This window comes from Nuphar pumila, chromosome 11, assembly GCF_984573655.1.
Source record: "Nuphar pumila chromosome 11, dmNupPumi1.hap1.1, whole genome shotgun sequence".
Taxonomy (NCBI): Eukaryota; Viridiplantae; Streptophyta; class Magnoliopsida; order Nymphaeales; family Nymphaeaceae; genus Nuphar; species Nuphar pumila.
The window spans coordinates 14,122,245-14,145,505 of NC_143259.1; the positions used below are offsets into that span (position 1 = coordinate 14,122,245).

General features: G+C 37.2%; 2 protein-coding genes across 7 annotated transcripts in view; one reads left to right on the forward strand and one right to left on the reverse strand.

Annotated features, from left to right (window-relative positions):
* The first annotated feature begins 644 nt into the window (after positions 1-644).
* On the forward strand, positions 645-2,830 carry LOC149822057 (Tetratricopeptide repeat (TPR)-like superfamily protein). The gene has a single exon (XM_089981518.1). It carries the CDS (start codon positions 820-822, stop codon positions 2,626-2,628), a length of 1,809 nt encoding a protein of 602 aa, XP_089837644.1. The 5' UTR covers positions 645-819; the 3' UTR covers positions 2,629-2,830.
* Positions 2,831-2,859: 29 nt separating this feature from the next.
* Positions 2,860-23,261, reverse strand: part of LOC149822058 (GHMP kinase family protein) — a 36,358-nt gene continuing 15,956 nt past the window's right edge. For 5 of the 6 annotated variants that reach the window (XM_089981522.1, XM_089981519.1, XM_089981523.1 and 2 more), the window contains 7 exons: positions 22,899-23,011; positions 22,723-22,775; positions 21,772-22,170; positions 21,391-21,495; positions 20,954-21,181; positions 4,815-4,937; positions 2,860-3,325 (listed from right to left, as the gene is read on the reverse strand). In XM_089981522.1, the coding sequence (XP_089837648.1) occupies positions 3,056-3,325; positions 4,815-4,937; positions 20,954-21,181; positions 21,391-21,495; positions 21,772-22,170; positions 22,723-22,775; positions 22,899-23,011 (1,291 nt within the window). In that variant the 3' untranslated portion in view covers positions 2,860-3,055. The remainder of the gene's footprint in view (positions 3,326-4,814; positions 4,938-20,953; positions 21,182-21,390; positions 21,496-21,771; positions 22,171-22,722; positions 22,776-22,898; positions 23,012-23,261) is intronic. The other variant, XM_089981524.1, reaches the window with a different exon arrangement.

The window sequence follows — 23,261 nt, forward strand, 5'->3', positions numbered from 1 at the left end:
TGATGGGCAGTCTAGGTTCAAATCCCATGGACGTCAACCCATGCATAAGCGGTAGCTTGGCGACTCTCTGAGGTAGAGGGGTAAGCCTTTGAAGTTTTACGCTGACAGAACAGCGACCCTAAGTACAGCAGGCTGAGCCAGCGCGGCTAGGTCTGCGCCCTAGGGCGGTTTCTCCAAGTAAAAAAAAAAAAGTGGAGCATTTTTTTTTTGTGAATTGAAACTCAAGCCACCAATTTATCTGCTGCAAAGATATGTCCAGAGCGGATGATCTTTTAGGAGTTACTTAAATGATGTAGGACGTTTTAGTAGGAACGCAGTTAAACATTTCCACGTGGTAGCTGCTTCGGCCACTAAATCGCTAACATAATTTTTTATAAAAAAATTGAGGGGTATTTTGTCATTTCAACCAGATTTTGGAAGACGTGGCAGTGACCAATTAGATAGATAGATAGATAGATTTCCTAGCCATCATCCTATCCATCCAATATCCCATCCTTTTCATAGTTTATATTTTTCATGGATGCTATGTCTCCAATAATTTATGGCTATCCAAAGACAGCAACCGCTCTAGATTCCCAGAGCGACCAACCATGGTTTGATGCCAGCCCCCTTCTCACCACCTCACTCATTCGGTTGTCATAAAAAAAAGAACAGAAAAGAGGGTATTTCTAGTACTCTTATACCAATCAATCATCGTCATAAAGCTTAGTGCTACAATGGTGATGGTGGTGATGCTGGTTTCTGGCATTTTGGTGATGATGATGATGATGGTGGTAGCAGTGACCAAGTGAGGATGCCTAGTTGCAGTTGATTTGTATCATGGAGTCACTAGTTTTGAGCCAGACCCATCTCTGTAATCCCCTAGAAGGCCAAGGATTGATCACAGAACTCAAAGCGAAGGAGCTGGATTGTTTTTCACAGTTGAGAAACTGCAGTACCATTGATGAGTTCAAGCAGTTGCATGCTCAAAGTATCAAGCTTGGGCTTGATCAGGGCGTTCACAGGGCAGGTGACCTTGTTGCAGCCTGTGCTCTCTCTGTTTGGGGTAGCATGGACTATGCACGCTCAATCTTTGACAGAATTGAGGATCCAAATCCATTTATTTGGAACACCATGATCAGAGGCTATGTGGAGAAGGGTGAGCCAGAGGAGGCCTTTCTGCTGTACAGGGAGATGGTTGAAGCAGATGTAAGGGTAGACGGATTCACTTTTCCATTTGTTCTCAAGGGTTGTGCTCATTTGTCAGCTCTGGGGGAAGGCGTTCAGATTCATGGGTTAGTTCTAAAACTAGACTTTGGTTCTGATGTTTTTATACAGAACAGCTTGATCAGTATGTATGGCAGATGTGGGGAGGTCAAGTCATGTCGTCAAACATTTGATCTTATGCCTCAAAAAACTGTTGCATCTTGGAGTGCTGTTATTTCAGTCTACAGTAAGTTGGGTCTCTATAATGAGGGGCTTATGCTGTTTGAAGAAATGCAGATGGGTGGATGGAAGGCTGATGCGAGTACACTGGTCAGTGTGTTATCCATATGTGCCCATTTGAATAAGCTTGATTTGGGGAGGTGCATACATGGTGCTGCAGTTAGGAACTTAGTTGAGTTCAATGTTATAACCTACACATCCTTGATTGATATGTATGTCAAATGTGGTTGTTTGGAGAAGGGACTCTCTCTGTTCAACAAGATGCCCAAAAGAAAGAATTTGCACACTTATAGTGTCATGATCTCTGGCCTTGCCATTCATGGTCATGGCAAAGAAGCATTAGATGTCTTCTTTGATATGCTAGGAGATGGAGTGGAGCCAGATGAAACAGTCTACACAAGTGTGCTGAGTGCCTGCAGTCATTCAGGACTTGTGGATGAAGGCCTTCACTGTTTTGATAAGATGAGAGTGGAACACAAAATTGTTCCCACAATGCAGCATTATGTGTGCCTGGTTGATCTCCTTGGACGCTCCGGGATGCTTGATGAAGCACATGAAGTCATCGAAAAAATGCCGATGGAACCAAACAATGTTGTGTGGCGATGCTTGCTCAGTGCTGGTCGAGTTCACCACAACACTGCATTAGGAGAACTGGCAAGCAAAAAGCTTTTCGAATTGGACCAACAATGTGTTGGTGATTACGTGCTTCTATCAAACATATATGCACAAGCTCAGAGATGGGATGACATGGCTGCGGTGCGGAAAATGATGGTGCAGAAGAAGTTGATCCAAGTGCCAGGATTCAGTATTGTAAAGGTGAATAGGACATTGCACAAGTTCGTCTCGCAGGACAAGTCACACTCCCAAAGTGAGGAAATCTATGAAATGTTGTATCAGATAGGCTGGCAATTAAGATTTGAAGGTTACAGGCCAGACACATGTGAGGTATTGTTTGATGTAGATGAGGAGGAGAAGCAGAGATTACTGGCTGGCCACAGCCAAAAGCTTGCCATAGCTTTTGCGCTTATTCACACAAGTCCAGGCTCACCAATCAGAATCACGAAAAACCTCCGAATGTGTAGCGACTGCCATGTAACTACAGAACTGATTTCCAAGATTTTCAAGAGAGAAATCATTGTCAGAGATCGCAACCGTTTTCATCACTTTAAAGAAGGGGTGTGCTCTTGTAGGAATTATTGGTAAACAAGAGTGGTGCTCGGCAGAAAGAAACTGTCTTAACATTTCTGGCACTCCTTTTAGTTCAGACCATCGTGTATCATAGTCTCTTGACACAGAACTGAGGAGTGGCAACTTTGGATATAACTCCATCTCCCCTAAGCATACACGTAGAGTAACTATTCATTTGTACAATTCTTCTATGGAAGTCATTGAATCTGGATTTTTTGAAAGCAGATGACTATTCAATATATAAATGAAAAAGAACCAGCTACAAAGAATTTCATTAAATTGTACATAGAAAATTATATAGGTTTTTACTTCTAAAAATAAATTATATAGTTTTTTGGTCAATTTTTGCCTTGTCTAAATAAATCACTACAAATAAACAGACACCTCGTTTGAGGATTATCTTTTCTTTCTTCTTTATCTGTTTAGGTTACATCAAACATGGTTATTCCAATTGAACTGATGAGATAGCTGAAGAGAGATCTTTTTCTCGAGGATCGCCGCTTTCCAGCTTAACACCTTGGGGATCTTCCCTCACCAGCATGGGCAAAATACCAAGCGAAGTCCAAGCTTGCGCAACATTTGATCTAGCTGACTCCCCTAAGGTGACGGCAAATATCGCATCGAATCCCCCAGCTCCAGGAACGCCTGCTAAGAGAACTCCTTCCATTTTCATGGTAGCATCCAAAAGGGTAGCCTGTGATTCAGGCTCAATCTGCACAAAGCAAAGATAAGCCTATTAAAAAACAGTTTCTCATGTTCCATCCATGCATGGCGAGGTTTAGAGTTGTCAAGTTATATGTTCTACCTGGAGATAAGTTTGAAGTTGTTTGAGATATAATAGTGCTATCCATCCAAAAGTTAAATCACCATGCCATTAAGTCTCTGGTAATATCAGATGCCAACATACCATGAAGAACACCCCACAGTTCAGTATGCTCTTTTATCAGTAGGATTCCTATTGTTAATTATGTGTATGTGTGCATCTCTTCATGATTTGGCACAAAGAATTATGAATGGTGTAGGAACCGAACCTAGATTCACACAAGAAGCTCAGTTAGGTCCTGCCTGTTTAGCAAGTTGAGCTCAATTTCAGAGCTCATTGCCTTATCCCGAGCTTGTTCATAAAGAGCTGGATCATGCTCTCGTTCTTTCCCTTTCGAACATAGGTTTCACAGTTCATTGTTATATACCATATATGAACAAAGTTGTGTTGCAATGTTTTGAGTCATTCTCCTCCTAATTGAGAGGTGATGAGTCGATCATGAATCCATGATCCTTTTCCCCCTTTTCGAATATATAGTTATGTATTTCATTACTATATAGCATATATAATGAGAAAAAAGTTGTCACAATAAGTCATTCTCCTCTTAAATGAGAGGTGACAAGTATAAATCTTGTCCCTTCTGCTCTAATAAACTATTTGAAAATTTATTATTTATTAAAGATCCAGCTTGAAAATGGTCAAGCTGAGCTCGAGCCAAGCTTGAACTTGACAGCAAGCTCGGTTCAAGCTTGAGCTTGGTCAGGATGCACCAAGCCAAGCTTGTGCAGCCCTAGTGATATATATGCATCTTTGCAGAAGTTTGTGATGATATGAATAGCAAGTGACATTGACCAGTTTTCTCTCTTTTAACAAGAATATGCTTATTTGGGCATGTTTGCAATGCCCTGTGATTCTTGAATTTTCTCAAGATCTTGTGACTTTAAATCACAATCACAACACTTTCTCAAGGTTAGTGAAATATGAGAAAAGTACAAGTGATTGTAATTGCCAGCTGTGATTGTTTCCACCTTGAATCTTGTGAAATTTGGTCACAAAGATTGACCTTGTGAACAATCACAGCTTCTACTTTCTCAGTTGTGATTGTTCATTCCCACCTGTGACCAAAACAAACATACAACCTTCAAATTCGTCTCTCTCTCTCTCTCTCTCTCTCTCTCTCTCTCTCTCTCTCTCTCTCTCTCTCTCTCTCTCTCACACACACACACACACACACACACACACACAATGCACTACATTGTTACGACTGTATCACCATGTAACATCCAGATGATCTCTAACTGGATGGCAGGCAAAATGCACTCTGTTGTTACAACTGTATCACCATGTAACATCCAGATTATCTCTAACTGGATGGCACCCCGCATACATACTAGCAATATACAGAAATAAATGAATCAAATTCAACTCAACAACTGACCGGTACACCTGCTGCTTTTCCCATCTCCTGCATAAGTGATCTTATTTCAAGCATGGTATCTCGTGCTCCTAGCAACCCTTTTATGACTGCTTCTTGAGAGAAGCCAGCAGCTTGTTCCATCCACTAATAGTAAACCAAGAAAAGCATTTCAATAAAGCAACACACACATCAGTACTGGGTAAGAAACGGACAAACAGTAAACAAAATAATGGATGCATGAATCCATAAAACAGTAAAACATAAACTATTAACTGATTTCACGTTCAAGCTCAAGGCAGATCCATACTTAAAGTGGAACAAAACTCGCTCCTAGAGGCTGCATTTTTAGTAGCAATTGTCCACTGGTCAAATATGTTATGAGATAAAGCACTTTACAATGTCAAAACATTTTCCCACAATTAGGGTGGATTATGGAAATAGAAACTGCTGACAAGATTTCTCAGCTCCTTTACAGGCTCATTGGAGCTCCAAAAACAGGCTCATGAGAGCTATATATATATATACCATAGAATATCGTTCATCTGCTTTTTTTGCACCAAGATTTTTTCACATATGATGGTAAAAGATTGCCCCAGAATACCTGCCAGTTATATACAAAGAGTATTTGAATTTGGTAACCTAATCTGGTGATAGCATTTTCCCACAATTAGGGTGGATTATGGAAATAGAAACTGCTGACAAGATTTCTCAGCTCCTTTACAGGCTCATTGGAGCTCGAAAAACAGGCTCATGAGAGCTATATATATACCACAGAATATCGTTCATCTGCTTTTTTTGCACCAAGATTTTTTCACATATGATGGTAAAAGATGCCCCCAGAATACCTGAGAGTTATATACAAAGAGTATTGGAATTTGGTAACCTAATCTGGTGATAGGACTTGGTGATGATGATTGAATTTGATGACAGTAAAATGGTTAAAAGAGGTAGTAAGTTACATTACGAGATTACTAGTTATAAAGTTCTGTTGTTATTTGGAACTCATAAGCTATACATACATACATCTATACATGTGAGAGTATACAATGATTTGTATGATTTGTTGTAAATGCATGCATGTAAGTCTGAGTGAGTGAGTGTGCAACAGCCCGTCCCCACAAAACCCCTGATCCCACCCAATACCCCACCCCCCTTTCTTGCAACCGCATTAAGTCATACATATTCCAGAGCATACTGTATGATTCAATGACTCCCCAGAAACCAAGCTTTTCTTTTTTGTGAATCATTCTTTAATTCTCCAATCATGTTGGTCAATTTTTTAGGTAGAAACAGGGTTGCATCCACACCTTTCCCTCTTTCCAAAAGTATCTTACCACCACAATTTTCTCCCCTAGTTCAACCTAAAAAATGTCTGAAATATCTCAGGGAAGCTCAATCCATGTCCTAATTCAGTGAGACCTCACAAAACTTGTTAGGAAATCTTGATCAGTGCTTGTAAAATCCAAATATTTGGGGCAAGGTTTAAAGGTTTGAGGTAGCCCGATCTGAATATCACTCGCGTCAATGTTTACGACGTTACTGTTCAAGTCTCCTAGTTTCCTATTGTATTTTATTATGTATTATGTTCCTAAAATACCCTTTATTTGTCTTCTTATATTTTGTGTTAATAAGGGTGTTTTAGTAAAGTATTTTAGTGTGAAGTGAATATAAATAATCACAATGAGGCACGATTTTCCCATATTGAAAATTCTGAGAGTTCGGCCCAAACCTTTCTCGTCTTCTTTTTCTTTGTATGAACCTCAAAAACCTAAATCTAACATGGTATCAGAGCCATGATCTGGAGCGGGGCTAAAATATCTTGGTGACCTTCAAGATTTGATCTTTCTTTCTCCAGGTAACAGTTGAATCTTCTATTTTCTTTCTTTCTTCCTCTCTTTTTTCTCAAATATGTGTCTCTTCTCTTGGTTCTTGATTCTTAAATCATATCAGAGTATTTCTTGATTCCTTAATATCTCTTTATCCTCGTTTTCTCGTTATTTCTTCTCCTTCGAATAAGATCAGTGTATTTCTTGACTCTTTCTTTTCTCCCTAAGATCTTGGATTTGAAATCTCTCTTATAAATTTCGGCTTGTTTGTGTTTTGGATCGCATCTTTCTGGCTGAACCAAATTTATCAGATCTGAAAAATATATTAGATTTGAAAAACAGATTGGTGTCACCTAAGGCCAGCATTCTTATTTTGCGTCATTTAACAAAAAAAAGGCATTCCAAGTTGACACACGTGATTTCATTAAGATATTCTACTTGCAGATGCATATCTGATTTACTATTCATGTTCCTTTCTAAACAAAAAAAAGATAGCATGATTGTTATTGCCGCTAATTACTGTCGTTAATTTTTTGCATCTTGGTTATTGATTATCTCATTTTCTTCTTTAATTATTTACTGCTACATTTTGTTCATTTTCTTTATTCACTTGTCATGGATTCAAGTTCCTCTTCAGGATCCATCTCTGCTAACTTTCTTAGCCAATTAATTTCTGAAAAAACTGAATATCTTCAACTATCTTACCTGGAAAAGACAAATTATTCCTTTTATTAAGAGTCAGGATCTTGATGGTCACCTCGATGGATCAGTTGCTACTTTATCTGAGTTTCTTATGTAAGAAGATAAAGATGACAAAGAGGTTGTAGCTGCAATGAGGACCATTTGGAATCCAGATTTTGTCAACTAGATGAAGAAGGATCAAGCCTTAATGACCTACATCACTTCAACCTTATCTCAGGAGGTATAGGTGAGAATTTTAGATGATTGTACTGCGATGACGTTATGGAATCCATTACAGCAGACGTGCTCACAGATTTTAGAGGCCAAGATCATTTATTTGAAAAGAAAATTTCAGATGTTGAAGAAGAAGGCATAAATGTCTATGGAATATTTCAACAAGATAAAGTCTATTACAAATCGGCTAGCATTAATCGGATGTCAAGTGTTAGAGATGGACAAAATTCAGCAAGCTCTAGTTGGCTTGGGACCCGAATTCCATGTGTTGTCCACTACTTTACAGTATATTGGGACCGTTTGTATTTTAAACGACCTGAAAGCCAAACTCCTCAATTATGAGATGTCGTTGAAGGGAATGTTAAATACAAAGAAGACTGAAGCAGATTCCCATGATGTGTTGTTTATGGGATTCTTTTCAGGCTGTGGACGTGATAGAGGTAGATGTTACAATCGGGGAGGTCGATGAATTCTTCCTACTCTCAACATCTCTCTAGAAGGAAGATGTGCATTCAATAATAACATTCCTACATGTTACATTTGCAAGAAGAAAGGACACGTAAAAGCAAAGTGTTTGTTCAAAGATAATCTGAGGTACAATCCTGAAGCTAAAGGCAAATATTTACCTAAGGATCAAGGGCAAAACAAGGGGCAAATTGGCCCTCATAAGGAGCTTTTGTTGGCTGCCCTTTCTGGACTCAGGTTCAAGCAAAACGATCAGGGTATTTAGTACATAGATTCAGGAGCTGCCAGCCATGTCATAGGTAACGCAGGTAAATTCTCCAAACAGATTCCTTATTCTGGTAAAAATAACATTGTTACTGGATATGGTAGACGCCACCCCCATTATACACTCTGGAGATATTGTCCTTCCTTTGTTTAAATGACATTTTGTCAAGTTGTCTGATGTATTGTGTTCCCCTAATATAAAAAAGAATATAGTCGTTGTTTCTAAGCTTATTGATGATAACGATTCATATGTTGAATTTACTCCATCTTCTGTGTATGTCAAAGATCTTCAAACGAGGAAGACGCTTGCTAAGGGAGAAAGATGTGGCAACATATACGTCTTCAAAGAAGATCCTTTGCCTCTCAAGCTACATTAAATAGTGACTCGAAGCCTGAGTCCTCTGTGTGTGTTTTTAGTATTTCAAATGTTTGGCAAAGTAAGTTGGGTCATTGTGGTAAAGTTTTTCTTGAAAGACTAGTTTCAAATAAATTGTTACCCAAATCTGTCTTGAGTGAAGAGTCTTGTGATAGTCTATGTCCTAGTCGTCAAGTTTGTAAAAGTCATGTTTTGCCATTTAATTCATATAATAAAAGAGCTTTGAGACCTTTTTCATATTATTCACTATGATGTCTGGAGCATGGTTGCTAGTTGAGGAAGCGGGAGCGAGAAGCGATACGGGAAGCGGGAGCGAGAAGCGAGGCACTTTCAAAATTTTAAGAAACGGGAAGCGGGGGACCACTTAGGAGCGAGTCGGGAATCGTCTCGAAAGCGACCTAGGAAGCGAACCATAAGCGACCTAGGAAGCGAAAAAATAAAAATAAAAAATACAAAAAATTGAAAAAAATTAGAGAAGTGCGGGGGAAGCGTGATGGGAAGGGAAGCGCTTCCCATTTAAAAGTGGCGCTTCCCCGCACGCTTCGGAAGCGCGACGTTTTGCGCTTTCAAAGCGCGCTTCCCCTTTTACCTAGGCGCTTCCGGTAACTCTAGTCTGGAGACCATCTCCACTTCTCCTGGTAGCAAATATTATGTATCATTTATTAATGACAATTCTTAAAGTATGTCCGATGTTTTTTGTGTGTTTAAAATCTTTTGGGCTTATATTCATACTCAATTTTCATCAAATATTCTAAATCTCCAGTGTGATGGTGGTGGTGAATACTTGCCAAAGGAATTTGTTGAATTTTTACAAAATAATGGAATTGGTCGAAGAGTTTCATGCCCTCAGACACCTCAACAAAATGATATTGTTGAAAGAAAGCGTCACTATATTGTGGAGAGTGTGAGGTCCATGATTCATGAGAGTAAAGTTCTCATAAAGTTATGGACTGAGGCATTTTCTCCCTATTTTATGTTATACAAGAAGCACCCAAATTATAATGAGTTAAAGGCAATTGGATGTGTGTGTTATGTTCATGTAGACAGCCAGCTGATAATCGTTTTGTTGGATATGTTGATTATTACAAGATGTTATCATTCCAAGTCAGGCATAATTAAAATATCTAGAAATGTGTTTGATGAGTGCAACTTTTCTAATGATCAGTGCAGCCATTATGTTTTGCACGACAAGAATAATATTGAAGTATATCAGCCTTGGCTAGATAATAGCCTATTTTCAGCTACGAATGATAGGGTACAACAACCAAATCTTTTTCCTTATCAAAGCCAAGATGTCTTACAAGATCTACCAACCGAATTGAATTGTGACACAGAAACCGATTCAAGCAATGTAGAAACCACATCAAGAAGATTTAAACAGGGATGCATTTATAAAAGGCGTAATCAAAGTAAGTCAATTATGCAAGAACAACAACAATCGTCAAATCAAAAGAGACAACTTCAGTCAATATGAAGATCAAACAGGGTGAGACATCCAATTGAAAAATGGGTGAGTTATGAAAATTTCAACATAGATTTTCAGTGTTTCCTTACTCAAATATGACAGTAGCAAAAACCCAAAACATTTCAGCATGCAGTGCAGTCAAATAGGTGGATAGAAGCTATAGATGAGGAAATGCAGGACTTGTATGAATGCCAGACATAAAAGACTGAAAAGACCGCATGATAAAAATGTAATTTGTTTGAAATGAGTGTATAAAATAAAATATAAACCCAATAGAACAGTCGAGAGATATAAAGCTCACTTAGTAGAAAAATGATCGCTCAAGAGTATGAGGATGATTATGATAAGACCTTCAGTCCTGTTGTCAAAATAGGCATAATACAGATCATCCTTTCTCTAGCAGTTGATCATGAGTAGCAACTAAGTCAGTTGGATGTAAATAATGCGTTCTTACATGGGCATCTTAAAGAGGAAGTTTATACGAAAAAGCCATTAGGGTATACTGAAAATGATCCAAAAACTCATGTTTGCATGTTAAAAAGAGCCATTTATGGACTGAAGCAAGCTTCAAGATTTTGATTTGAGACTTTTTCGGTTGCAATTCATCAAGGCTATGGTTTTACTCGGTTCCCATTAGATCATTCACTTTTCATTTATAAAGGTAACAATTTTATCATTGTGTTCCTGATTTATGTTGATATAATTGTTACTAGCAATTGTAGTAAACATATTGAAGAAGTGAAGAGGTTCTTGCACAAAAAATTTAAGATGAAAGATCTTGATCCGTTACGGTATTTTCTTGGGATAGAGGTAGATCGGCAAGTTGATTCCCTTATTTTAACTCAACACAAATACATGATGGATCTCCTAAATAAAACAGGCACGAAAGATTGTAAACCTGCTGCAACCTTAGTTTCCATTCATCACAGAATGTGTGCAAATGATGGAGAATTGTTTCATGACCCAATACAATTCAGAAGCATAGTTGGAATGCTTATCTCACTTTCACTCGTCCAGATATAGTTTTTGTTGTTAATCAGGTGTCACAATTCATGCTTCAGCCTAGAACATCACATATGGAGAGTTTGAAAAGAATTTTGAGATATTTAAAGGGCACTGTTGGAGATGGCTTGCTCTACAGAAATAAGGCACCACATGAAGATATGTTAATGGTTACGACTTATTCAGATGTCGACTGGGTAGGAGATCTTGATAAGAGGTCTCTTTCTGGATCTTGTGCTTTCCTTGAAAAAAATTTGGTCTCATGTAGTAAGAAATAACAGGTTGTTGCGAGGTTCAATACAAAGGCTGAATATCGTTTCATGACTGCAGTTACAACTCAAATGACATGGATTAGACACATGTATGATTTAGGAGAACTCATCCCCAAGTCACTCTTGTTGTGTGATAATCAAAGAGTTATCAAGATTTCAGTAAATCTCATTCAACATGGAAAGACAAAACACATTGAAATTGATCAACATTTTATTCGTTAAAAAGTGGAGGATCAGGAGATTGAGACCAGCTATGTCCGGACTGAAGACCAAGTGGCTGACTTGTTCACTAAAAGCCTCACAAAGAACATGCTTTGGTATTTAAGAAGCAAGTTGTCCATGGTTGTTAACCATGCACAACTTGAGGGAGGCTATTAGAGCATAAGGTTTGAAGTGGTCGGATCTAGATAATATAACTCACGTCGTTGTTCACGACATTCCTGTTCATGTCACTATTCACAACGTTACTGATCACGTCTCTTAGATTTTTATTGTATTTTATTATATATTGTGTTCCTAAAATACCCTTTATTAGTCTTGTATTTTGTGTTAATAAGGATGTTTTAGTAAAAATGTATTTTAGTGTAAAGTGAATATAAATAGTCACAATGAGGCAGGATTTCCCCATATTGGGAATGGTAAGAGTGTTGAAATATATATGTATTCATATATATATATATATATCACATCATACCCGATAAAGGGTATTTCTGTAATTCTGCCCAATAGAGGCATTTTAGTCTTTTTATTTTATTTCTTCCTGTTCTTTTTCTTTTTTATTTTATTATTGTATATGCATTAAATGCATAATGTATTGGGGTCCCTATTAAGAGTCGTTGGACCCCCAACGGTCACAAATGTGACCCAACGACTCCTTGTTGACCCTCCCAATGCCCATTCTCTCTTCTCTTTTTCCACTCTCTCTCTCTTTTGCTTATAAATAGTGGGGTAAACCCCTTTATAAAGTGTGGCTTTTACAAGCCCATTTCTTGCTTTATAAGATTTTTCCTTTTAGCAAGCCATTCTAGGCCTTGTGTTTGTCTATTGTGGACTTGTTCTTTGCATCTTGCTTGTGAATGTCCATTCTAGGACATTGTGTTTATTTTCGCTTATTTCATTACATGGTATCAAAGCAAGGTTGTGCTCTTGTTGTCAAATCTCTTTTTCACTTGAGTTTCCTTGTAAGGTAGCATATATTTTCTTGCTTCTTCCTTCTCTATTTCATCATGAAAGGAGAACACAAGATTGACCTCACCTTCAAGTTAAATGGTACCAACTACTTGGTATGGGCGTCCGCTATGGAAAACAACCTCAAAGGCAAAAAACTTTGGGGTTACGTGATGGGTATCATTCCGGAACCTCAACTTTAACTTACCAAAATGGAAGGAGGACAAGAGAAAGCTTTAGAAGGAGGAGCACGAATTAAAGCCATTAAAGAACACCAATTGTTGATTGAAGATTGAGAAAGTAAGCATGCAAAAATACTTGAATGGTTTATGAATAGCGTGAAGCTAAAATTTTGTGTAAACATTGCCAAATTTTGCAAAGCTAACGAGGCATGGTTCTTCATGATATGTACACTCAAAAAGATCTCGCTAGGTAATTTTTCCTCAAAAAAAGATTTGCACCATTAAACAAGGGGACATGAGTGTCCGTGATTACTTTAGCTCTCTTAGTCCCTTGTAGGATGAGTTATCCCTTCTAGAACCCAAATGGGTAGATAGTAAGGATGTTGAACTTAGAAGGCAACAAATGAAAAAGAACACTTTTTCCAATTTTCGCATGGGGCTTAGATCGGAGTATGAGCAAGTTAGATCTTCTCTCCTCCATAGATCTAAGCCTCTTCTCCTAGAAGATGTCGTTGCCGAAATATGCCAAGAAGAAACCCGTCCTGGCATGGTAAAAGGGGGAGACAAAGTCTTAGCCGTTTCCAAACCCAAAAATCATGTTAAGACGTATAAGCCTCCTCATTTTGGAAGACAAAATAACTATAATGACAACTATAAGAAAGCCATATGTCATCATTGTCAAGAACCGGGGCACATAAGGCCAAATTGTCCAAAGATAAATGAAGCTCTGAAGCCAAGAGTTGCTTCCATTGAAGAAAGCACACCAAGGAAGGAAGATTCTACAAAAGGAAGGGATTCATTTTCTCTTGCTCAACTATCCAAGGCACTTCAATTGCTACTCAAATCTTCATCTTCATCTACATCGGATGTCGTCATTGCCTCCTCCTCTCCTCTAGGTATCTCCTCTTAGATTCTTGACTCTAGAGCATCATTTCATATGACACCTCATGAGAATGGGTTATCCGACTTATGTCCAAATTCAAAAACCTCTTATGTTTCAATCGCCGATGGCACGTCTTTACAAATCAAAAGTTTTGGAACTTTAAGTTTTTCCAAAAATTTCCTTCTGCCAAATGTGAGGGTGGTACATCAACTCAATTTAAACCTTCTTTATGTTTTTCAAATATGTGATCATGGATGTGAAACCTCCTTCTCAACTAAGGGTTGCTTTATACAGGATCTCTGATCCGGGAAGCAGATTGAGCAAGGCCATAGGAGGGGAGATCTCTATTACATGAGCAACTTGAAACTTCCTACCAACTCTTTTTGTAACTATGTGCAAGATAAAAATATTGAAACTTGGCATCAAAGACTTGAACATCCAAGCTTCTAAAAAATGTATTCTTTTCCTTTTGGAAAGAAATTTTGTAACGAGAAACAGTTTGTTTGCAAGAATTGTATTTTTGGAAAGATGAAATCTATTCCTTTTCTAAATAGAACGTTTTTTACTAAATGATCATTTGAGTTAGTTCATTCGGATGTTTGGGGCCCTTCTCCGTATCAAAAGGTGGATACTCCTATTATGTTACCTTCATTGATGACTTTACTAAATATGTATGGATTTATTTTCTTAACATAAAATCCGATGTCTTCGCCTTTTTTAAGAAATTTCATATGATGGTCAAAAATCAATTTTTAAGTAATATCTATATTCTTAGATCCGACTCGAGTGGTGAGTACCTATCAAATGAATTTCAAAATTATTTAAAAACAAATGGAATTTGCCATCAAAGGTCTTGTCCTAGAACTCCTCAACAAAATGGTTTAGTCAAAAGAAAACATAGACAAATTGTGAAAACCACTAGAACACTTCTTATTTCTAAAGAAATTCCAAAAAGCTATTGGGTCGAAGCCTCGTTAACATCAACCTACTTGATAAATAGAATGATATCTTCATCCTTAGAAAATACTTCTCCATATGAAAAACTATTTGAAAGAACTCCCGATTTTAATAAATTGAGATTTTTTTGGTGCAAATGTTTTGTTCTTTCACATAAAAGAGATAAATTATCTCCAAAAGCTATTGAATGTGTATTTTTAGGATATGGAGAAAATAAAAAAGGATTTAGATGCTTCAACCCTAAAAGTAACAAATTGTATGTTTCTAAAGATGTAACTTTTTTAGAAAATGAAAATGGGTTTGAGAAAACTAAAGAGATTGAGGAAAGCGAATATGCTTTCTTGTTTGATCTTCTTCCTCAAGAAGAAGTAAATCTTCAAGAAGAAGTGATTTCTAATGATAATATGTTGAATAAACGAGGAAATTCCTCTTAACAATGTTGAAAACGAAAATTATGTCATTGATAGTAGACCAATTCAAACCTATGTTCGATGTGGTCAACAAGTTCCCATAAACGCTTTAGAAAAATACTCCCAAGGGTCTAACGTAGAAGAAACCTCTTTGAGAAGATCCGACCGAGTCTCCAATCCTCCCAATAGGTTTGTCTCCTATGAATCTCTAACACCAAAATATAGGTCATGCCTAATTGTGCCACACTCATTCCATGAACCATCTCATTATAATGAAGCAAAAAATATTCCTCAGTGGGTCGAAGCCATGAACTTGGAACTTAGTGCTCTTGAAAAGGCAAAAACTTGGAAAATAATCTCATTGCCCACTGGAAAAAAATCGATTGGATGCAGATGGGTCTATAAAGTCAAAACTAAGAGCGATGGGTCATTAAAACGCTACAAAGCTCGACTAGTAGCAAAAGAATATGCTCAAGAATACGGTATTGACTATCATAAAACTTTCGCTCCCGTAGCTAGGATGACCAGTGTTAGGACTCTTATTGTTGTTGCTTTTGTTAAAAAATGGCCTATCTATCAATTAGATGTTAATAATGTATTCTTAAATGGAGAACTAAATGAAGAGATTTACACGAACCCTCTGCCAGGAGTGTGTATTGGTAATGATAAAATTCTTAAACTTAACAAAGCCTTATATGGATTAAAACAAGTTCCAAAGGCATGGCATGATAAATTTAGTAACGTAATCATGACAAGTTTGAATTTTTGCTCTTGCTATACTGATATTGCTTTATTTGTGAAAAGTGCAGGGTCTTCAGTAGTTATTCTCTTGCTTTATGTTGATGATATGATCATCACTGGAAGTGATGAACAGGGAATTAATGATATTAAGAAAGTTCTGAAAGAAAATTTTGACATATTTTGATCTTGGTTTCTTAAGATATTTTTTAGGTATTAAAATAGCGTACTCTCCACGGGGGTACCTTCTCTCTCAGATGAAACTTGCAGCCTACATTTGTTTAAAGTCTGGCATCACAGATGATAAGAAGACGAACACTCCTAAAGTTATCAATGCAAATTTGAGGTTGGAAGATGGAAATCTTCTTGAAGATCCCACTCCCTACCGCCAACTTGTTGGTTCTCTGACATACTTATCCATCATTCGGCCAGACACAACTCATGCAATTCACTCAGTCAGTCAGTTTCAATATGCACCTACTACCGTGTATATGAGTGCAGTCTTAAGAATCATCAGATACATTAAAAATACTACAACCAAGGGATTTTTTCTTTCCTCTTCTTAATCACTTGACTTAATTGCTTATACTGATGCTAATTGGGGAGGAAATCTCAATGATAGAGTCTCAACTATTGGTTTCTGTGAATTCTTAGGTGACTATGATTTCCTGGAGATGCAAGAAGCAACACAAAGTTTCATTGTCCTAAACGGAAGCTGAATATTGTACAATGGCCACTACAACCATAGAGCTTGTATGACTTACAAGTCTCCTCACTGATATGGGCATCATCATCTCTAAACCTTCAAAGATGTGTTGTGACAATAAAAACGCAATTTATATTGCAAGCAACCACACCTTCCATGAGCGTACTAAACACATTAAGATGGATTACCACTATGTTCGTGATGAATATCTAAGAGGGACCATAGCATTGTCGTACGTTACATCCGAGTACCAGTTGGCGGATTCTTCACCAAAGCTCTTGCTGCTCCTCGCTTTATGTTCCTTCTCAACAAGCTTTCGGCCATGTCCCCGTAAAACTTAAGGGAGGGTGTTAAAATATATATGTATTCATATATATATATGATATCACATCATACCCGATAAAAGGTATTTCTCTTACTCTGCCCAATAGGGGCATTTTAGTCTTTTTCTTTTATTTTCTTTTCTTCCTGTTCTTTTTCTTTTTTCTTTTTTTATTGTATATGCATTAAATGCATAATGCATTGGGGTCCCAACTAAGAGTCGGACCCCCGACTGTTGGGGGCCCAACGACTCCTTGTTGGGCCTCCCAATGCCCACTTTCTTTTTTTCCACTCTCTCTCACTCTTTTGCTTATAAATAGTGAGGTAAACCCCTTTGTAAAGTGTGGTTTTTACAAGCTCATTTCTTGCTTTATAAGATTTTTCCTTTTAGCAAGCCATTCTAGGCCTTGTGTTTGTCCATTGCAGACTTGTTCTTTGCATCTTGCTTGTGAATGTCCATTCTAAGACATTGTGTTTATTTTTGCTTATTTCATTATAAATAGTTCAGCCTAGACCTTTCTCTTGTCTTCTTTCTCTTTGAAGGAACCTCAAAAATCCTAAATCTAACAAGGTTCAAACATAAATCATTTTAGACAGTTGGCCCATGCAATATGGTTTCTTCAAAATGCCCACATACTTATGTCAACATTGCGACTTATGGGTGTGAAAGTTGAGTGCTATGAGTTCTGCCGCATTACCGTACATATTAGCCATTTTTTATATTTTCCTAGATCACACCATTTGGGATATATATATATATATAGCATATGATTTTTATTGATTTGGAGAAGGCATACGATAGAGTACCTAGGGATGTTCTCTGGTGGACAATGATGAAGAAAGGTGTTTCTCTCAAGTACATTAGTATAATTAAAGATATGTACGAAGTAGTAGTAACCAATGTCTGCACTTGTGGAGGGGTGACAACCAATTTTCCTATAACGGTTGGGTTACATCAAGGTTCTGCATTAAGCCCTTTCCTATTTGCTATAGTGATGGATGAGCTTACGAGATCAATTCAAGAAAATGTGTTGTGGTGTATGTTGTTTGCTGATCGTTTTGATTGATGAGTTTAGAGCTGGGGTTAATGCTAAGTTAGAATTATGGAGACAGACATTGGAAGCAAGATGTTTTAAGTAAAGAGTAAGACAGAATATATGGAATGTCGGTTTAGTAAGCAACGAAGTAGTGATGGGAGTGTAGTGAAGCTTGGTGAGCAAGAAATACCGCTGGATGACTGTTTCAAATATTTGGGATCTATCATTCAAAAGTATAGAGGAATTGATGGAGATGTAAATCATAGGATAAAGGTTGGGTGGATGAAATGGAAAAGTGCAACTGGAGTGTTGTGCGATCGTAGAATGCCATTGCGGTTGAAGAGAAAGTTTTATAGGACGACAATTAGGCCCGCTTTACTATATGGTACAGAATGTTGGGCTGCCAAGAGACATCATATTCAAAAAATGAGTGTAGCTGAGATGTGTATGCTTAGATGGATGTGTGGAAATACAACAAAAGATAAGATTCGAAACGAGGAGATACGTAAGAAGGTAGGTGTTGCGTCCATTGAAAATAAGATGAGAGAGAATCGTTTACGGTGGTTTGGACATATTCGGCGAAGGCCTAATAATGCTCCAGTTAGAAGGGCGAAGAAATGGGAAAATATATTAATTAAAAGAAGTCGGGATAGAAATGATTAGAGGAGAAGGATTCATGTGGAAGACACAGAATCATTTTCTTTTTTGGTTCATATCGCCGACCCCAATTGTTTTGGGATGAAGGCGTAATTGTTGTTTTTGTTGTGTATATAATATGCTACCCTGGTGGGTAAAGAACCCCCGAGTGAAAAAATGTAATATTTTCATTTTTTTCAGTTTCTTTAAACATCTTACCCTCCAGATGTGATCTACATATTAAGTTTAGTAGAAAGCGACCTTTGGATCATGTTTTTTAGTAGAAACTGATCATGTTTTTCTGATGTAAAAATGTGATCTTTTGAGTTATGAAATTTTGGCACATTGTGGGTCGTTGATTTTTTAACCCTTTTAAAAACATAATTATTTGTCATAATCACATGATTCAAAACAAGTTTCCTACTAAACAAACCAATAAGATCACGTCTGTAACATTTGATCTACAAAAAATTGGAAATTTTTGAAGAAAAAAGTGATTTCTACTCATTAGTTCATTTCCTTCATTAGTAACCAATATTTACCATATATATATATATATACACACAACAGGGGTCAACTGCCTACAGCGAGTGATCAGGGTTTCCAGGTTGTTTTCACAAATCTGACCCCACAAATATGTTTGACATGGTCAATTTGCTAGGAAACAACACTTGGATCATGTTTTTCAGATGAAAAAATGTGACTTTTTAAGCCTTGGATATTTATGAAAATTTTAGACCATCGATTTTCAAACCTTATAAAAACCTACCGGCACATCAAAATCGGATGATCCAAGAGTCAATTCTTATAAAAGAAACACGTAGAACGCATCTGTACTGTCAGATTTGAGAAAAACATTAACAAAAAAACTTCAAAAGCCCATTAGGCTGCAGTAGGCATGGATCAAAGTAGGCAATTTCTCGAAGAGATTATCAAAAGTTGAAAAATCTCGAGAGTTTAAAATTATTGAAAAAAAATATAAATAACAAAAAAATAATAGTCTTGTGTGATTTCTCTTTCAAACATATAAAGGAATAAGTTTTAGAAGGTTTTAAAATCTAAAATAAAAATAAAAATAGAAAATATATTATTAAAATACTAAAATGAGTTTTTTCCTTAAAATATTGTGATATTATCATGATATTTTAAGTATTCGTGATATTTTGAAGATATTGCAATATATCGACTTTAATATCAGCTGACCTTGAATTGATGATATTATTGGGATATTTTCAAAATATTGGTGACATATATATATATATATATATGTGTGTGTGTGTGTGTGTGTGTGTGTGTGTGGGTTAAGATTTGATCAGGTCACCATGATGTGCAAATGATTTTTTTTCATATACGAAACAATTATCACAAAAAGAGACTTTAGAGATTACGTTTAAGAGCACAGTATCCAAGAACACATGAACAACTGCTTGGTTATACAATGTAAGCATTGTAAAAAAGCGATAGACAAGATTTTACCGAAAAAAAAGGCAGCATGTGCAGCAGCCTAACTAGAAGAAATCCACAAATTTAAAAAACAAAAGTTGTGTACCATAATAATAGCTAGGTATGGATAAGGAAGCAAAGAGTACACACAAAGGTGATATTACTACAGGTTCAATATTTGCCCAAATAATGCATTGTATAGACATTGGGCAGGCAGACACTAAGAAGAAATTTCCATAGTTAGGTGTGAATTTGGTTTTCTTTTTTGTTTTCTGGCTTGTGTATACTTTATTGTTTGGGCAAAATTTTTCAAATTTTGTACAAAGATTTTGAACTTTTTGGTTTAATTCCTTATTTTCTAAATTATTTTCCCTATACCCGATGGTATCATACACCATTGTGCAATAATCTATTTATTATACCCTGCACATGCACACACGGATATATGCCGGTGGCAGATACACACAATCACTTATTGGCACAGCCTTGTTCTAGTTTAATTAATTTTGAAAGAGTTCGTTCAAATTCCTACATCCAGTTTACAGCCAACTAGAAGGAAAATACTTAGAGACTAATACAAGGCTTGAGCTTGGACAAGTGTGCTAATAAAATTCAAACAATGTTCCAAGAGCTCAGCGCAAGCTTAAGCTCTTAACTGGACATTGCAAGCTCAGTTTGAACAGGCTACACCTCCACCCACAACAGTGAAATTTTGACCTTAATAAGTAACATCAGTTTACTTGTAAAATATAGCTGCATGATACAGTTCATTTGATTTATTGCTAACAATAGAAAGCAGTCTGAACCTCAATGCCCGAAAAGGAAGGTGCAAGGGCATGACGGCAGCAACCGCTCTTGTAGCATGTCTGGCAGTTAATAAAGTAACGCATGCAAATATATATACAAAATGTGCAATAAACTGATATATTCTCACATAAACAATTGTAGAACTCCAGTAAGTCCTTTTTACACAGGTAACAAAAGCAGATCATCATGAAAAATGATGAGAGGGCCTACTTAGGCCCTTATGCCATGATATTATCAAGTTGTGAAATACAGCAACACAGAAGCAATCAGAGGTTTGCCACGGATCACCTTATCAGATGAATATGTGCTGCACTTGCTCAGAACGATGTTGTATGTCTCCCATTGTTCTTCAGCAAATCTACTTAAGATTTTAAGCTGCACTTCAAGCCCTGAATTTGCCTCTGCCAGTTTTTTCCATAATTGTAGTGATTTTTGTGGATCGGATTGCTTCCATTTGTTCACTGCGCCAACCATGGATGGAGTAGATGATCCTCCACTTCCAGGTTCACCTAGTATCTGCCAAGATGACACCACTGAAAGAGTAAAATTTAGGGGACCAACCAAGAAAGAAAAAACACTAGTCTGTTCCAGAAATAAAAGCTGTGTTATATATTTAGGGTCCCCAGTGAAGGCCTCTTCAAAGCCTCAAGGATGTTGAGATATTGAGGTTCATCCGGACTGTGCTTCAGCCAGACTGTGCTCATTGATGAGGGCTTGAAACTCACAAGTGTCATCAATGGAGGCAATGAAAATTGGGTTTTTTCATGGTCCCAGTTGCTCTTCAGGATCGCATCAATGACCTCTTGCAATGCTTTCTCATTGACAATATCCTGTATTTCAGCAATCAAATGATCATTAACATTTCCAGAGGATGGTGGATCGCCTGTGTTATGCTTAAGCACCTCTTATTTTAAAATATACATTAAAAAAATAAAAGAGATGAATATGATTCAAGCAGATACTGCACAGAATAACTAACTTGAAAATATCTGAAGTTAAAAAATAAGAAGAGAATGATATTTATTTTATATATTGTGATAGACATGGATATTCCAAGTTAATGCACATTAACACACACACACACACAGAGAGAGAGAGAGAGAGACCTGAGTAGCAGAAAGAACTCCTGGGGAAAACCGAACATAGTGCTGGCTACCATAGACTGCAGCACTGACATCAAAACCACTGCCAACCTTCCCTTGTGCTACACAATGAGCAGCTTGGGCCACAGCATGTACAACATCTAAATCAGCATTGAACTTTTTCTCTTCAACAGATTTACATGAAAATGAGAGATTAACAACCCCAAGATGATGCAGGACTGATGCAACCACTGCTGTAGTCATTGCTGCAGAAGATCCTAGACCAGTTTTTGCAACTTCTGGCTTGCATGTGTTTTCTTCAGATGATTTTCCACTGGTTAGCCCCATGTTGAAGGTAATTGGTGAGAAAGGTGGAAGAGACACCAAGGTCTCTGGTGTCAAGGGCAGTCCATATGCCACAATCTGAAAAGTGCCAGAAACAATAGGTGACAGGATTCAAAATAACTAGATACCCTAAGGCAAAGAAAACCTAAGGTGAACATGAAAAATATCAATCATCCATGGCCACTTTATCAAAGAGACCATCTTTTGGATGGCCAAAAAGCTCAATGGCTGAATAACTCACTCACTTACTCAAACCATATGTTCCATGCCCTGTGGAAAAGTGGCCCTTTCCTGCAGGAAAGGCGGCGTATTCCGTGAAGCAAACAGGCCCTTAGTTTAATGAACATTCTCCACTAAGAAAATTATAATGCCACATCAGCATGGTCAAATTCACAATCCGTTCGATGGAACTGATAAAATCAATAGAGCTACAAGAGAGTATGGTACCCTTTAGGGTACAATGGTTAAGCCTACAATACGTAAAAACATGCACACAGATTTTATATATATATATATATATATGTGTGTGTGTGTGTGTGTGCGTGTGCGTGTGCGTGTGCGTGTGCGTGCGCGTAGATAGATAAGAGAGAGAGTTAAAAGGTTAAAAATTAAGCATAAGTGATAAAATACCTGATTTCTATATGAGTAGAAATCGTTACAACCTAATATTGTGATATCAAGACCTGCATGAATGGTCAATGTCATATTAAAATTCTAGAAACTTTTACTATGTTTTTTTTTTCGTTGCAGGAACTGACTAGATGCAGGCGAGGGTGAGAAGGAGTAGATTTAGTTCAAAGTTTTACCCTTCAGAAGTAGCCTTCTCAACCTTTCTTTTTCAGGCTCATCGCTAAATGCTGCTTTAGCAGCAGCAACTGCATAAGTGATTGCAAATTCCACAAAAGGGTTGCTATTTTCCCTGGAAATCTAAAACTCATCAGTATCATTGCCCTAGGAAAGGTGTGACATAGCATTACATTAATTATATGAAAGAAAACCAGACTGAAAAACTTCCAAATGCATACTCATAATTAAGACTAGTACAAGTCAGAGTGCTACAGAAAATGATTAATATACTCATAAGTATGAAACGTACACATACTTTTGAATAATAAACTTGACATTGAGGCTTAGTTTGTTTCATTCCCATGTAAAGGAAAGGCTTTCAT

Bases quoted from the DNA above. Each gene is read 5' to 3' on its own strand.
- LOC149822057 (XM_089981518.1), top strand. From the start codon at position 820: ATGGAGTCACTAGTTTTGAGCCAGACCCATCTCTGTAATCCCCTAGAA.